The 15,702-nt window shown below is 53.0% G+C and overlaps 1 protein-coding gene across 13 annotated transcripts in view; it reads right to left on the bottom strand.

Annotated features, from left to right (window-relative positions):
• Window positions 1-15,702, bottom strand: part of DGKZ (diacylglycerol kinase zeta) — a 502,570-nt gene that overhangs the window by 169,346 nt on the left and 317,522 nt on the right. For 8 of the 13 annotated variants that reach the window (XM_086949970.1, XM_086949969.1, XM_086949971.1 and 5 more), the window contains one exon: window positions 8,387-8,456. In XM_086949970.1, the coding sequence (XP_086806096.1) occupies window positions 8,387-8,456 (70 nt within the window). Of the gene's footprint in view, window positions 1-8,386; window positions 8,457-8,871; window positions 8,917-15,702 lie in introns of all 13 variants that reach the window. The other 5 variants (XM_086949968.1, XM_086949967.1, XM_086949961.1 and 2 more) reach the window with 1 other exon arrangement.

Genomic DNA, 15,702 nt, shown 5'->3' on the forward strand with positions numbered 1-15,702 from the left:
CTGAAGCCGGAGTGTGCATTAACAAAGGTCTCTTCGGAGGGATAGGCTGAAGCCAGAGTGTGCATTAACAAAGGTCTCTTCAGAGGGATAGGCGGAAGCCAGAGTGTGCATTAACAAAGGTCTCTTCGGAGGGCTAGGCTGAAGCCAGAGTGTGCATTAACAAAGGTCTCTTTGGAGGGCTAGGCTGAAGGCAGAGTGTGCATTAACAAAGGTCTATTCAGAGAGCTAGGCTTAAGCCAGAGTGTGCATTAACAAAGGCCTCTTCGGAGGGCTTGGCTGAAGCCAGAGTGTGCATTAACAAAGATCTCGTCGGAGGGATAGGCGGAAGCCAGAGTGTGCATTAATAAAGGTCTCTTCGGAGGGCTAGGCTGAAGCCAGAGTGTGCATTAACAAAGGTCTCTTCGGAGGGCTAGGCAGAAGCCAGAGTGTGCATTAACAAAGGTCTCTTCGGAGGGCTAGGCTGAAGCCAGAGTGTGCATTAACAAAGGTCTCTTCGGAGGGCTAGGCTGAAGCCAGAGTGTGCTTTAACAAAGATCTCTTCGGAGGGCTAGGCTGAAGCCAGAGTGTGCATTAACAAAGGTCTCTTCAGAGGGCTAGGCTGAAGCCAGAGTGTGCGTTAACAAAGGCCTCTTCGGAGGGCCAGTCTGAAGCCAGAGTGTGCATTAACAAAGATCTCTTCGGAGGGCTAGGCTGAAGCCAGAGTGTGCATTAACAAAGGTCTCTTCGGAGGGCTAGGCTGAAGCCAGAGCGTGCATTAACAAAGGTCTCTTCAGAGGGCTAGGCTGAAGCCAGAGTGTGCGTTAACAAAGGCCTCTTCGGAGGGCCAGTCTGAAGCCAGAGTGTGCATTAACAAAGATCTCTTCGGAGGGCTAGGCTGAAGCCAGAGTGTGCATTAACAAAGGTCTCTTCGGAGGGCTAGGCTGAAGCCAGAGTGTGCATTAACAAAGGTCTCTTCGGAGGGCTAGGCTAAAGCCTGAGTGTGCATTAACAAAGGTCTCTTCGGAGGGCTAGGCTGAAGCCAGAGTGTGCATTAACAAAGGTCTCTCCGGAGGGATAGGCGGAAGCCAGAGTGTGCATTAACAAAGGTCTCTCCGGAGGGATAGGCTGAAGCCAGAGTGTGCATTAACAAAGGTCTCTTCGGAGGGCCAGGCTGAAGCCGGAGTGTGCATTAACAAAGGTCTCTTCGGAGGGCCAGGCTGAAGCCAGAGTGTGCATTAATAAAAGTCTCTTCGGAGGGCTAGGCGGAAGCCAGAGTGTGCATTAACAAAGGTCTCTTCGGAGGGATAGGCTAAAGCCTGAGTGTGCATTAACAAAGGTCTCTTCGGAGGGCTAGGCTGAAGCCAGAGTGTGCATTAACAAAGGTCTCTCCGGAGGGATAGGCGGAAGCCAGAGTGTGCATTAACAAAGGTCTCTTCGGAGGGATCGGCTGAAGCCAGAGTGTGCATTAACAAAGGTCTCTCCGGAGGGATAGGCTGAAGCCGGAGTGTGCATTAACAAAGGTCTCTCCGGAGGGATAGGCTGAAGCCAGAGTGTGCATTAACAAAGGTCTCTTCGGAGGGCTAGGCTGAAGCCAGAGTGTGCATTAACAAAGGTCTCTTCGGAGGGCCAGGCTGAAGCCAGAGTGTGCATTAATAAAAGTCTCTTCGGAGGGCTAGGCTGAAGCCAGAGTGTGCATTAACAAAGGTCTCTTCGGAGGGCTAGGCTAAAGCCTGAGTGTGCATTAACAAAGGTCTCTTCGGAGGGCTAGGCTGAAGCCAGAGTGTGCATTAACAAAGGTCTCTCCGGAGGGATAGGCGGAAGCCAGAGTGTGCATTAACAAAGGTCTCTTCGGAGGGATCGGCTGAAGCCAGAGTGTGCATTAACAAAGGTCTCTTCGGAGGGCCAGGCTGAAGCCGGAGTGTGCATTAACAAAGGTCTCTTCGGAGGGCCAGGCTGAAGCCAGAGTGTGCATTAATAAAAGTCTCTTCGGAGGGCTAGGCGGAAGCCAGAGTGTGCATTAACAAAGGTCTCTTCGGAGGGATCGGCTGAAGCCAGAGTGTGCATTAACAAAGGTCTCTTCGGAGGGCCAGGCTGAAGCCGGAGTGTGCATTAACAAAGGTCTCTTCGGAGGGCCAGGCTGAAGCCAGAGTGTGCATTAATAAAAGTCTCTTCGGAGGGCTAGGCGGAAGCCAGAGTGTGCATTAACAAAGGCCTCTTCGGAGGGATAGGTTGAAGCCAGAGTGTGCATTAAAGATCTCTTCGGAGGGATAGGCGGAAGCCAGAGTGTGCATTAACAAAGGTCTCTTCGGAGGGCCAGGCTGAAGCCAGAGTGTGCATTAACAAAGATCTCTTCGGAGGGATAGGCGGAAGCCAGAGTGTGCATTAACAAAGGTCTCTTCGGAGGGCCAGGCTGAAGCCAGAGTGTGCATTAACAAAGGTCTCTTCGGAGGGCTAGGCTGAAGCCAGAGTGTGCATTAACAAAGATCTCTTCGGAGGGCTAGGCTGAAGCCAGAGTGTGCATTAACAAAGGTCTCTTCGGAGGGATAGGCGGAAGCCAGAGTGTGCATTAACAAAGGTCTCTTCAGAGGGAGCGGGGGGCGGCAGTGCTGGAATGCTCGCTACCTCGCTTGGGTTTTGCTTAATTCCCCTCCTCACGTTCTCTGTCCCTAGACTGGGGCCGAGGGCTCCTTTGAGGTCTTGGGGTCCCCTGCAGCGGGGAGGCACACTGGCCCCTCTTTCTCAGCCCCAGTTACTAAGGCGGCCATTGTTGCCGGCCTTGGCGGGACCCCCTGCTCTGGGGGCTGTTGTCATATTTTCATTAAAGAAAAAGAAAAGCACAAAAAAGAAGCGAAAACAAACCACTTTCAGACGAGGAGCACACTCTGAATGCCACAGAGGGGGTCCGGGCGCAGGAACGGGGCGAGCGCAGTGAGAAACCCCCCAACAAAAGCTGTGTTTATAAACAGGGGGGTCGGCCGGAGCGCCATGGCGCGCGCGGCTCCAGGGCGGGACACAAGGGGGGCGACCCAGGGCCCAAGCTCCGCCCCAACTCCTAATGCACTCACACCCCCCCTCCCCCTGGAAAGGTCCAGGAACAATGAAGTATCAATCCCTTCAGCACTGAGTGATCTACTACCGCGTGAGAGTCGGGGCCCGACCCCACCACTCCCTCCTGGAACCAGTGGGGCCCCTCGGGGAGGGCTCTGGTACCATCTATGGCTGCACTGAATAGGTCCTGCTGGTGATGGGCTGAAGGCACTTCAAAGGCGCACTCTTCACCACTCATTCTGCAGCTAAGCGCACTCTACAGATGCAGCTTCGCGAGGAACTAACGGGGCCCCCAAGGGCCACACTCCCGCCCTGTCCCCCACTGCACTGAAGGCACACGGGCAGATGTGTTTCTGCTGTACAAGATCAATAACTATATTCCCTGCCCCCAATTCTTGCTTCTTTAGCCCCTCTTTGAGGGAGAGTCTTGCCCCCTTGCATCTAGCTCAGTGTGCTGTGAATGTGTAAAGCGCTGGGCTACCCACCGGGCCTCCTAGCGCTACACCCATGTCCATCCCATAGATAGCGCGGTGGGTATTTCACTTAGAAGAGGTGGGCTTGAGACATGCCCTGAGCTTCGATTCTTTGTTGGTCGGTCTTAAAGGCAGAGGGAGGGCGTTCCGAAGTTTTGGCTGCCAAATAGGCAGAAAAAACGCAACACAGCCCCCCCAACCCCCTCACTTCTCCTTTCTTAGTTTTGTGAACTAAGAGAAGTCCCAGGTCTGCAGAGCTCAGTGATATTTGGGGGATCTAGGGTGTTAGCAACCTCTGGACTGAGGGGACTTTTGTTGTACACCGTGTGGGCGAGACAAAGAGGTTTGAAGGTAATTCCTTTGCAGACTGGTAACCAAGGGGTGCCCCGGGGGTGCCCGGGAGGAGGAGCTCGGGTCACGCTTTGGGGTGTTCAAGAGGGTGCCAGTTGCAGGCAGCATCTGGACAATCTATAAACGCTTGACCACTACCTGGACAGACTGACCTGCCGCAGCCCAGGCGAGACAGGAGAAGACCTTGTCATCCCTTTGTGAGAGGACTTGCATTTCTGCCCGTGGAAGCTTGCCCTACAGGAGGTGACGTCTGTGTCTTGGAAAACCACAAAACCCAGGGACACAAATTCAGGGGCAAAAAAGAAAAATATATAGGAGAACAAAAACATTAAAAGGAAAAGAAAAGGGAATAGCAAGTACTGGTGTGAGACCTCAGACCTACGTGAAATCCAGACCATCGTGACGGATTTAAAGAGAATGCAAACACAGGGGGACTCCCTCGAAGCATCTGCAACCACCTTCTTATTCAGACCTTCATTTGTAAAAAGTCATATGTTTTGGAGCCCCTGCCTAGTTTCTATCCAACCTCGCCTCCTTCATCCACCACCATACACTTCCTGTCTCCTGACCCACTATTGCCGCTTCTTTTTCATCCCTCGTTTCTCCCTTTCTTGCTGTTTTTCTATACATCTGCTCCCTTTGCTGCTCTACTTCAACGAATAATGGCCGCTTCATCAACATGTGGAGTGGGGTACTACCCAGGTGCTTTTTTCAATAAATTATGTTCACTTGTTTTTGTTGTATCAAAATGAATCCTTTATTTTAAATGTCATCCGACAATACAAAGTTCCAGCCAACGCGTTTCGTTCATTAAACAGTGAACTTCTTCAGGGCGATCATGGTAATTGGGACGATGAGGAGAAATATTCTTCTTGTCGCTGTATCTTGTAATACGCATTGTGCGAGCTTGCTCCAGTAAACTCCTGGTGTTCGTAAATAGCAGCGCCTGTCTCGCAGGTGCGAAATATCGCAATAATACAACGGGTGCGGGCTCCTTGATAAGGGTCTGGTTCCGTAGTTCGGTGGTGCAGTGCGCCTGGGACTATTCTCGATACCGGTCAGAATAATGGCCCCTTGCCATGAATTGCATTGCCCAGTGGACACGTTGCAGCATCTTGCTGATGATTGGCTGGCCACAAGTCGCAGTAAAGCTCTGGCCGCGCATGTGTGCGCCTTCTCCTGGGCGAGGGTGTGCAGAAGTCCTGCTCCCACAAGTCTGCTCCTATGCAGTCTTCGGAGTGGGAAGCGCTAGCCCCCCCAGGTAGAGAGGTGTAATCCAGTCCAGGAATGGTCAGCTTGATGGCGGCTTGTAGCCGGAGCGTGAATCTGGTCTACCAAGATGCCCCGCAGAGCTTGCATGGTGTGAAGGGTCTTCCTGTGACTTCGTTCAGGGGGACCTGAGAGCGGCCGGAGCCCATGTTGAGTCCCAAGACGCTATACTTCCGTTGATATCCCTGGCAGAGAGTTTTGCTCCTGTGGCCAGATAGTTCCAGATAAATAGTTGCCTCACAGTCAACAAGTTTGGATCTCAGCAGTCATTGGCCGATGGCACAGAGGAAGTGATCACCCGAACAGTCGAGATACTTTAGGTTTTTGAGACTTAGGAGGATCCATGTGTCGTAGCGGGGTAAACGGAAGGACTTGAGGTCTGAGGAGGATCCATGTGTCGTAGCGGGGTAAACGGAAGGACTTGAGGTCTGAGGAGGATCCATGTGTCCTAGCGGGGTAAACGGAAGGACTTGAGGTCTGAGGAGGATCCATGTGTCGTAGCGGGGTAAACGGAAGGACTTGAGGTCTGAGGAGGATCCATGTGTCGTAGCGGGGTAAACGGAAGGACTTGAGGTCTGAGGAGGATCCATGTGTCCTAGCGGGGTAAACGGAAGGACTTGAGGTCTGAGGAGGATCCATGTGTCGTAGCGGGGTAAACGGAAGGACTTGAGGTCTGAGGAGGATCCATGTGTCCTAGCAGGGTAAACGGAAGGACTTGAGGTCTGAGGAGGATCCATGTGTCGTAGTGGGGTAAACGGAAGGACTTGAGGTCTGAGGAGGATCCATGTGTCCTAGCAGAGTAAACGGAAGGACTTGAGGTCTGAGGAGGATCCATGTGTCGTAGCGGGGTAAACGGAAGGACTTGAGGTCTGAGGAGGATCCATGTGTCTTAGCGGGGTAAGCGGAAGGACTTGAGGTCTGAGGAGGATCCATGTGTCATAGCGGGGTAAACGGAAGGACTTGAGGTCTGAGGAGGATCCATGTGTCCTAGCAGGGTAAACGGAAGGACTTGAGGTCTGAGGAGGATCCATGTGTCGTAGCGGGGTAAACGGAAGGACTCGAGGTCTGAGGAGGATCCATGTGTCTTAGCGGGGTAAACGGAAGGACTTGAGGTCTGAGGAGGATCCATGTGTCGTAGCGGGGTAAACGGAAGGACTTGAGGTCTGAGGAGGATCCATGTGTCCTAGCAGGGTAAACGGAAGGACTTGAGGTCTGAGGAGGATCCATGTGTCGTAGCGGGGTAAACGGAAGGACTTGAGGTCTGAGGAGGATCCATGTGTCTTAGCGGGGTAAACGGAAGGACTTGAGGGCCAGAAGAAGGCTCGATGTTGAAGAGAGAGGAGATGATCGAACCGGTAGAATCGGTTTTATTGTGGCAGAAAGAAACTGAAATGAACAAGTGCAGAGTGTTAACTCCATATAGAGCGTGGAAGATCTGGTCTAGATGCTACCTCGGAAGCCAATTTACACCATTTTGGCAGCAGTAACTGGTGGTGGATCGAGTTAAAGGCGGCATGCAGACTCAGCAGTCAGAGCATCCACTGATCTCGGATGGTTAGCGCCATGGACTCGGTGCCTCTGCCTGGGAACGATCTTGTTTGATGCTGAAAAAGTAGGTTGTTTTCTTCTGCTAAGTTGGAGATCTGAGCGAAGGCAAATCTTTTAGTGAGTTCACCTAAAAGCTGGCTTTTGGAGACGGTCTGCAGTTAGTTGGACCTGCTGACTCAACGTTCTTTTTCTCTTTGAGTGGCACAATGTAGGAGGCGTTGGGGGCGGGGGAGTACATGCCCGGACCTAGTGAGTTTTTGAGGCTGGTTCTTGCTAGGAAGGCAGTATTTGTGGACAGCAGGGTGTCCATGAAGGTGTATCTTAGGCCATGATCTGATGGCGACACAGGGAGCCCATTTGCCTTGACCACCCACCTAAGCGCTGGACGGTCTGCCTTTGCCATTCATCTTGTTGGACCTGGTTCCAGAAGGCTGCCCATCTGGAGTCCTTCTCCAGATGTGCTCTTCAAGCACTTTTGTTGATAAGTGTGCCCTTCCTTCCTTACACTTTGTAAAAGGCTTGTTTTGGACCAACCTGTGAGTGACGTCAGACAAACCCCAGCTGGGGTGGTGAGTGAAGGTGGCAGCATGGGCAGGCGTTCAGCAGCACCCACGAGGGGGTAACGAGTGCCAGGCCGACGCGCTTTGTGTAGACCACAGACCCACAGCAGACTGATGGCCCCAAGGCAGGGCCCTCATTGGCTAACAGTAAAGCACGCTGGTGCGCATTACACCCTTTCAATGTAAATGTAAATCCGTACTTGCAAAGCACGAACTACTCACCCTTACAGGTCTCAAGGCGCTGGGGGCCGTCGTGGAAATTAAGTGAGCTATTGCCCAGAGTCACATGGTGCCGAGCTGAGCGGCCGCCGGAGCCGGGGATCGAACCGTGGACCCTGTCAATCCTGGCATAGGGACACCTCCAATGAGATGATCACTTGGCGCATATGAGCTCCCTCAAAGGATAGGAATGAGGGACACCGAGCTGCACAGGGATGAACCCATGGACGCCGCAGGGCCCCAGAGTCTATGCCGCAGTGAATGGGGAATAACACTAAGTAAGACCTGGTGGAAATCCGAGAAAGGCAGGGATCCTGTGAGCTGCAAGACCCGCCCCAGGATTGCCCCTCTCAGGGTCACTCTCAGCTGCACATGCACTAGTTTTATTTTTTGACACCAGCAGAATTCTAATAAAAGGTGTTTTTCTTCCTGGTAGCCAATTTTAAGCACTTTTCACTTCATCACTGCACGCACTGCAACCATCACCTTCAAAACATACATACCGCTTCACTCCTAGTGGATCTTAGCAGATCTTATTCTTGATCCCCTAAAACACCCCTGAGCTCCTCCCTCCTAGGGAGGGGGTTGCAGCCCTTGGTCGCACTAGGTTTTGCAGCCAAGAAGAGATCCCAGATGATGAAGCAAGCCCCCTCGGTGGGTGATGGGATCCCGCCCTCTTTAAACGGACTCCCCTTAGTATCAGGTGAGATTGATAACGTGCACCGTTTATGCTCTTAATCTGTTAGACCCCCGGATTCGCTTTGGTTTAATACTGGACTAGAAATTGGCATTCCAATCTGTAGTGGTCTTTAAACTTTTCCCTTAGACCCTCCTTGAAGGCGGTGTTGTTTTTTTCCCATTTACACTGTAACCCGGTCCCTGTATCATCCACACAAGTTTACTTCACTCTTAACTCTACTCGCTGCACCGGATACTCACAGTCCAGAAAGCACCACTTGGGGGACAGCTTCTGAGAGGAAAGGGTCTTCGGACTGGCGCCATCTGCTTCCTGTGCGGGAGAAACACAAGAAGTCCTGGTCACTTTGGGCTGGACACAAAGAGAAGGCACAACACTGCGGTACTGCTTTACGCTTTGAAGGCAGCCGCTTTCATCTGTAGGAGAGACTCGGACCAATGTCTGGATGAGAACACCTTGAAATGTGATGATTTGATCAATGGCACCTGTCCCACTCTGTTCTGGGGTACATCTTAGGACTTTTACCACCAAGCATCTCACCACAACACCAGACCACAAAAGAACAAAAGGAACAACACAGCAGCACATGCACCAAGAAATCCAAGTGGGTGGAAGCGACGTGCAACAAGAAACTGCACAGCAACGACATGGCATAAGGGCGACACAGCACGTGTGGGATGGAAACATGGCGCAAGGGGCACAGGTGAACCAGACACGGAATACACACCTGGAGGACCAGCCGCTGCAGAGCAGGGGGGTATGGAGGGAAATCCTGTGGAAAGGGAACTTGGTTACCAGCTAGTAAGACAGTACATTGTGCCTCAGGCCTGTCCGCGACCTCCGCGTCACTGGTACAAACCCTGGTCAGGCCGACTCGTTTTATACACATAAGGTGCATTTGAGGCTAAGAGCATAGGAGTTTACAAAAAAAAAGAAACAGAGTCTGCTGCTCAGAGTCAATGTATTTTGTGCCATGTGGTAATCATGATTACTCCCCATGCCCGAAATTTCATAACCTGGATTTGATTAAAAAAACGATAACTTCTGTTCAGCGCACTCCTCTACGCCCTCTAAAATACTTACTATTCGCAAGTTATCCCTGCTGTCTCTGCCAGATCCCAATTCGACCAGTGGCACGGGCTTATCAAAGGTGCCAGGGGCCCTAACGACTGGGCAGTAAAGATTACCTGCACTCACGGACCAGTGACCCCCGCACCAGGACCCCAGTGCAACTACACCTGCAGCACTAATGAGAGCCGCGCACCCATGTGTGTCACTGGCCAGAGAGCGCGTCACATCGTCACCTATAGTTTGTGAATGTTTATTTCGATTTAGCTTTTGATTCTCAAGACCAACAGAGAGCCTGGTGCTCAAGCACTCTGGTCAAAATGCAGAACTGATTGGAAGACATCTTGAAGGAATTTCACTTCTGACTGCAGGGAGTGTCTGTTCCTTCCCATGACGCGGTTTTTATTCACACACTTGAGCCACCTGAGAGGATGTTCACACCTTGAGCAGCTACTTGACTCACAGGCACAATAACTGCAGCTTTGTTCGATTCGGCTCTGCTTGGATTATCTGCTTCGTACGACAGCGTCATCACTTCTGTCCACAATTGAGAATCATAATATATTTCTGTCCTGATGAAAGCCCTTATTACTCATTCCAGAGCTGAAACATGTTGAACACTCACACAGTGAGCATCAGAGAAAGTCCAAGGTAAAGTGTTGAGTATTGGGTGGAAGCTCCCCCTTGGCCACCCATGTTTCTTTAGACACTTAAAGCAACACCGATTACTCCCACACGTGAATGTAGTACACATTATTTTAATGTGTATATGTAGGATATTACTCAATATTTTATTTTGTTTACTAATTAAGTGTAAAAGAAAATATCGGCACTGCTCTCAATTTCTACATTCGGTTGAACTGCTTGCAAATGGAAATAACGATAAAAAAACTTTACCACCCTTGCCTCCCCATTCCCTTACTTTCCTCCCTTGTCTCCGCTCTGCTCTTCTTTGGAAGTCCAGTGAGGAGGGGATTTCCATAACCGATCCCAACAAGAAAGTGGGATTGTGGCACAGTGCTCAGCACTTTAGAGAGTCAGTGGATACAGTAACCAGCACCGAACACCTGGACTGTTACGAAGATCCCATGTAACTAAGACATGTCTGTCGGGTCTGACCATCCACCCTCAAAGGCTCATCTGCTTTATCAGATGCCTTCAATCTACAGCCTTTGTTGTAACTGTTTATAAGAAACATATTAAACCTATAGCAACTAACACAACTTTTACTAATTAGCCAATTAGACCTATAGCCCTGATCACTGGCCTCCCGCCAAGGCAGGCTTGATATAGATCAGGGGTCTCCAAACCGGTCCTGGAGGGCCGGATCCATGCCAGATTTTTAAAATTACTACATGCATCTCAATGGGGATATCCAAAAAATCTAGAATGGATCCGGCCCTCCAGGACCGGTTTGCTCTTAGAGTTATGCACATGCACAACAATGCGGACTGCAAAGTAATATACAACCCCCCTTCCCCCCACGGGTAGGGTAACAAGGCTTCTAACAGCGCGTGTAAAAAAAGTGCATAAAAGTCATGAGCCTCAATTGGGAACTGTGGGGGCTGAATTCCAGTGTGGGGGGCCGGTCCCCGCAATCATAAGATGCCCAGTGCTCCTGCACCCTGATTTACGGGGTGCCGGAACAACGAAGGGCAGGAAATCCAGCAGGTAAAAATCACGGCGTGAGAAGAGTGCATTGTAGCCAGGAACCCCTGCGTGGCCCCCGCCAAAGCCTCAGGCTAGATACAGAACCCAGGGCTTAATTTGTCAAAAGATAAAAAAGTGCTAGGGCTCTCCTCAAGAGGCCACTGCAACTTGCACCACCTACTGCCCCTGCCAGCGCTGCCAGTGACCGTACCAACACAACAACCAACCATCACACTCCTACGAGTGTGACCATTCAGACAATATCACGCCCCCAAAGCTAGAAGAATGGCGGGGGTGTCAGGTATTAGCCATTAGAGTTAGTATACAACAGTTGCGCTCATCTAAATAATACAAACAGCACCACCATGTGACAGACTGTCAGAAGGGCCAGTGTGGACAATAAATTGCCAGTGCTTGAAACCGGAAAGCACTGGTTCAAATTAAGCACTAGATAGAGGGAAGCATTCCATGCGCCCACTGCCAGTCAATACTCTCCACTCCTTCCTTCACTCTTCTCACCCCCGCTCTCTGCCCACACAGGGAAAAGGAATACAAGTTGGTATATCTGGGCTGGCTCGGTAATTCCCCATTCCTCGGGTTTTAATGTCTAATTGCACAGCCCTGGGGGGTTGCACCTTATTCGATCCGTGCCACTTGTAATCCGAGACACGGTGGGCTTCTTAAAGTGCCTGGGCGTAGATCAAATGGATGAAAGGCCCGGTTATCACACCCACCACACCTACATACACACAGGTGCACTTCATCAGACTTTAACTTACAGGAAAAACAGGCAGTGCACAATTCCATCCGAGTGAGACCGAGAGAGGCAGTGGTGAGTACTGTACTGTCATTTGTAGGGCACTTTGCAACCTTCGAGAGGCCCGGGTCGCAGATCTGGCAGACACGCTGCTTTGCTTTATTTTCCTAATGCTTCTAACTCTTCATAACATCAGATACTATTGAATCATAGAGTGAAGGGAAGCCGATCTATTCTGTCACCAGGTGTTATCGCCGATTTTAATGAATGGCCCAGCCTTCCAAAGCCTGCTCGCTTTCCTGATCCCAGGTCTTGTTGCCTTTAGCAGCGTGCATTGTGGGTGTTGTAGGCCCCTCGAGCTTTGGAGTTCACCTGGCTTCTTCCACAGAGGCTGCCTTGGGGTTGATGGGGTGCACCTTAGGGCCACGTGACTGCCTGAATCCCGGGGTCTGCACCTCCCAAGGGTAGCCCCGTCATCGCTGCACTTTGAGGCGCGTGCTCTCTGTGGTTCCATCTCTGTACACTGACCCCTCTATAGATGCCATGAAGGGGCTTGTGCAGCCGCCCTTATCCTCACACTTCTCCCCTACACCCGTGTGTAAGAGGAGGCGGCACGCGCGTGTTTGTGACACAGTTTCATCCGGGGAGGCCGCTGAGTGCAATCTTTCGATGGGGCACAGAGGTTACTTTCCAGCAGCACTTCTGCAGTGACTTGAGTTATAACATCACATGCCTGGTAGTACTGCGCCATCTAGTGGTTTGATGAAGTATTACTCCCAAGAGCTTTTCAAAGACTAACAAGCACTACAAATGCAATAGGTCTCGCATTTGCTTGAATTAGAGCTATAGGCGTTGTAAATGGCGTTGTAAATAACATTGTTTTTTTATTAAGGTTTTGGTTTTAAAACATAAATAAAAGGCATTGTCAGTTCAATGCCAATAGCTTAACCCTGCGTAAATCGAGCTGCACGGACCCCCAAACTCCAGGTGGCACCCTCCGCACAGAACAATGGCCTGAGAGCGCCCAAGAAGATTCCAAAACGACATTACTACGCTATTCCCCGCAGAGGGACATGCTTTTGCCTGGACGAGCTGCGTTGGAATAAGCGCAGACAAGAACAAGCCTGGGCGGAACAATGTACTGCAGTAAGAATGTTCACAGGGCATGTGTACAAATGTCATTTACCACAACTTACTTGGCCACCTGCCTCCTGCGATTTGCAAATTAATTAGTTGAGTTGTGGGAGCGTCTTATGTGCGGCACAGAGACAACGAGAGGCCCTTTGGAACAAATAAAAACTGATGTGAGCCAGTCTTGCCACACTGGTCTGAATAAAATGTCAGCAAACCTCGCTCTTCCAAAACAAATCTGTTGGATTTGAAAAAGATACAACATAGATAGACGGTAGGTTGCCTTGCTGTCTGTGGCGGGGAATGGGCGCCTTCCTTAAGTTTGCTCTGTGAAGCTATCAGTCAGTATCCAGCAAGTCGCCCAGCTATGGCGAGCATGTGCCTTCTATTCACCTCCAGAGACTGTGCACAACTAGCATGCATGCTTCGAGGACATAAGAGACTGCCGGCACGCATCTCTTCTCAGCCTCACACAAAGTCTATGTCATCGTCTATATTTGGGATGGCGTTAAAGATAGCTCCTTCTCCGTCTTAATCAAATGCCAGTCTTTGCATGACGAGCCATCTGAATTCATTTTCTTGTTCGGTTGTGAGGAAAGAGTGTGTAGAGTTGGGGCTGGCAGAGGAGCGTGAGGAGAGAGGATACATGAGGTAGATATTCGTTTCAAGCTCCGGGATTAGCACACAGGTGCCACTCGGCAGATATACATTTCTAGCTCTGTAGCGAGCCCAGATGGGGCGCATAAACACAATTTCATCACTACTGAAAATGGAGTCTGCTTCAGACCTGCTATCATGACGACAGACAAGTCTAAATTTAATTTCTAGCTAGCACGATGGCCGTCATCGCTTGACAAGATCCCAGAGGCTTAGACATTGAGATATGCAGCAAAAACAGATGAATAGTCAATTGGAGCTGGTGAGGACAGGGTGTTGAAAATGTGCTGGTTCCTTATATCGCCTTAGTCATAAGAAATGGAGAATCACAATCTGTTTTCTTGAAAACCAAGCGCTCGCATTGCGCGAAGGCAGCCGCTTGTTTATATTTGCATCGCACTTTCACTTTAGGTGAAAGCGTGATACAAAAATAAACACGCGGCTGAGTGAAACAGATGGTGAGATAAGAAATTGCTTCACAACAGCGTGAAGCAGACGAGCCAGTCCGGATGGGCCAGACGAAAGGGAGAAAGGACAGTGGCCAAAAAGCATCCTTTTTATTAGGAAGCCAGCGTTTAGCATAAACGTTGATGAGACCGAATGAAAATGATGGGCGGGCCTCAGGCCCCCTTCTGAAATCTCCTCGCTCACAATATGTCTCGCCGAACGAGCAACACATGGGTGCTGCAACGCTAGGCGAGACCTAAAAACGTGCCAGACGGTGTTGAGGAGAGAGTCCCCTAACTGACATCTTCCAGCACCAAACAAATAAGTTTATATGAACTCTGGGTAGAGCAAAAGGGCCTTGTTGTAAAGAGAGGAGGGGTGAGCAGCAGGGTCAGCTGGAGGGGGTGAGCAGCAGGGTCAGCAGGAGGGGGTGAGCGCCAGTGTCAGCAGGAGGGGGTGAGCGCCAGGGTCAGCCGGAGGGGGTGAGCGCCAGGGTCAGCCGGAGGGGGTGAGCGCCAGGGTCAGCCGGAGGGGGTGAGCGCCAGGGTCAGCCGGAGGGGGTGAGCGCCAGGGTGAGCCGGAGGGGGTGAGCGCCAGGGTCAGCCGGAGGGGGTGAGCGCCAGCGTCAGCCGGAGGGGGTGAGCGCCAGCGTCAGCCGGAGGGGGTGAGCGCCAGGGTCAGCCGGAGGGGGTGAGCGCCAGGGTCAGCCGGAGGGGGTGAGCGCCAGCGTCAGCCGGAGGGGGTGAGCGCCAGCGTCAGCCGGAGGGGGTGAGCGCCAGCGTCAGCCGGAGGGGGTGAGCGCCAGCGTCAGCCGGAGGGGGTGAGCGCCAGCGTCAGCCGGAGGGGGTGAGCGCCAGCGTCAGCCGGAGGGGGTGAGCGCCAGCGTCAGCCGGAGGGGGTGAGCGCCAGCGTCAGCCGGAGGGGGTGAGCGCCAGCGTCAGCCGGAGGGGGTGAGCGCCAGGCTCAGCCGGAGGGGGTGAGCGCCAGGCTCAGCCGGAGGGGGTGAGCGCCAGGCTCAGCCGGAGGGGGTGAGCGCCAGGGTCAGCCGGAGGGGGTGAGCGCCAGGGTCAGCCGGAGGGGGTGAGCGCCAGGGTCAGCCGGAGGGGGTGAGCGCCAGGGTCAGCCGGAGGGGGTGAGCGCCAGGGTCAGCCGGAGGGGGTGAGCGCCAGGGTCAGCAGGAGGGGGTGAGCGCCAGGGTCAGCCGGAGGGGGTGAGCGCCAGGGTCAGCCGGAGGGGGTGAGCGCCAGGGTCAGCCGGAGGGGGTGAGCGCCAGGGTCAGCCGGAGGGGGTGAGCGCCAGGGTCAGCCGGAGGGGGTGAGCGCCAGGGTCAGCCGGAGGGGGTGAGCGCCAGGGTCAGCCGGAGGGGGTAAGCGCCAGGGTCAGCCGGAGGGGGTAAGCGCCAGGGTCAGCCGGAGGGGGTTAGCGCCAGGGTCAGCCGGAGGGGGTGAGCGCCAGCGTCAGCCGGAGGGGGTGAGCGCCAGCGTCAGCCGGAGGGGGTGAGCGCCAGCGTCAGCCGGAGGGGGTGAGCGCCAGCGTCAGCCGGAGGGGGTGAGCGCCAGCGTCAGCCGGAGGGGGTGAGCGCCAGCGTCAGCCGGAGGGGGTGAGCGCCAGCGTCAGCCGGAGGGGGTGAGCGCCAGCGTCAGCCGGAGGGGGTGAGCGCCAGCGTCAGCCGGAGGGGGTGAGCGCCAGGGTCAGCCGGAGGGGGTGAGCGCCAGGGTCAGCCGGAGGGGGTGAGCGCCAGGGTCAGCCGGAGGGGGTGAGCGCTAGGGTCAGCCGGAGGGGGTGAGCGCCAGGGTCAGCCGGAGGGGGTGAGCGCCAGGGTCAGCCGGAGGGGGCGAGCGCCAGGGT

This window comes from Lissotriton vulgaris, unplaced genomic scaffold (genome assembly GCF_964263255.1).
Source record: "Lissotriton vulgaris unplaced genomic scaffold, aLisVul1.2 SCAFFOLD_741, whole genome shotgun sequence".
Classification (NCBI taxonomy): domain Eukaryota; kingdom Metazoa; phylum Chordata; class Amphibia; order Caudata; family Salamandridae; genus Lissotriton; species Lissotriton vulgaris.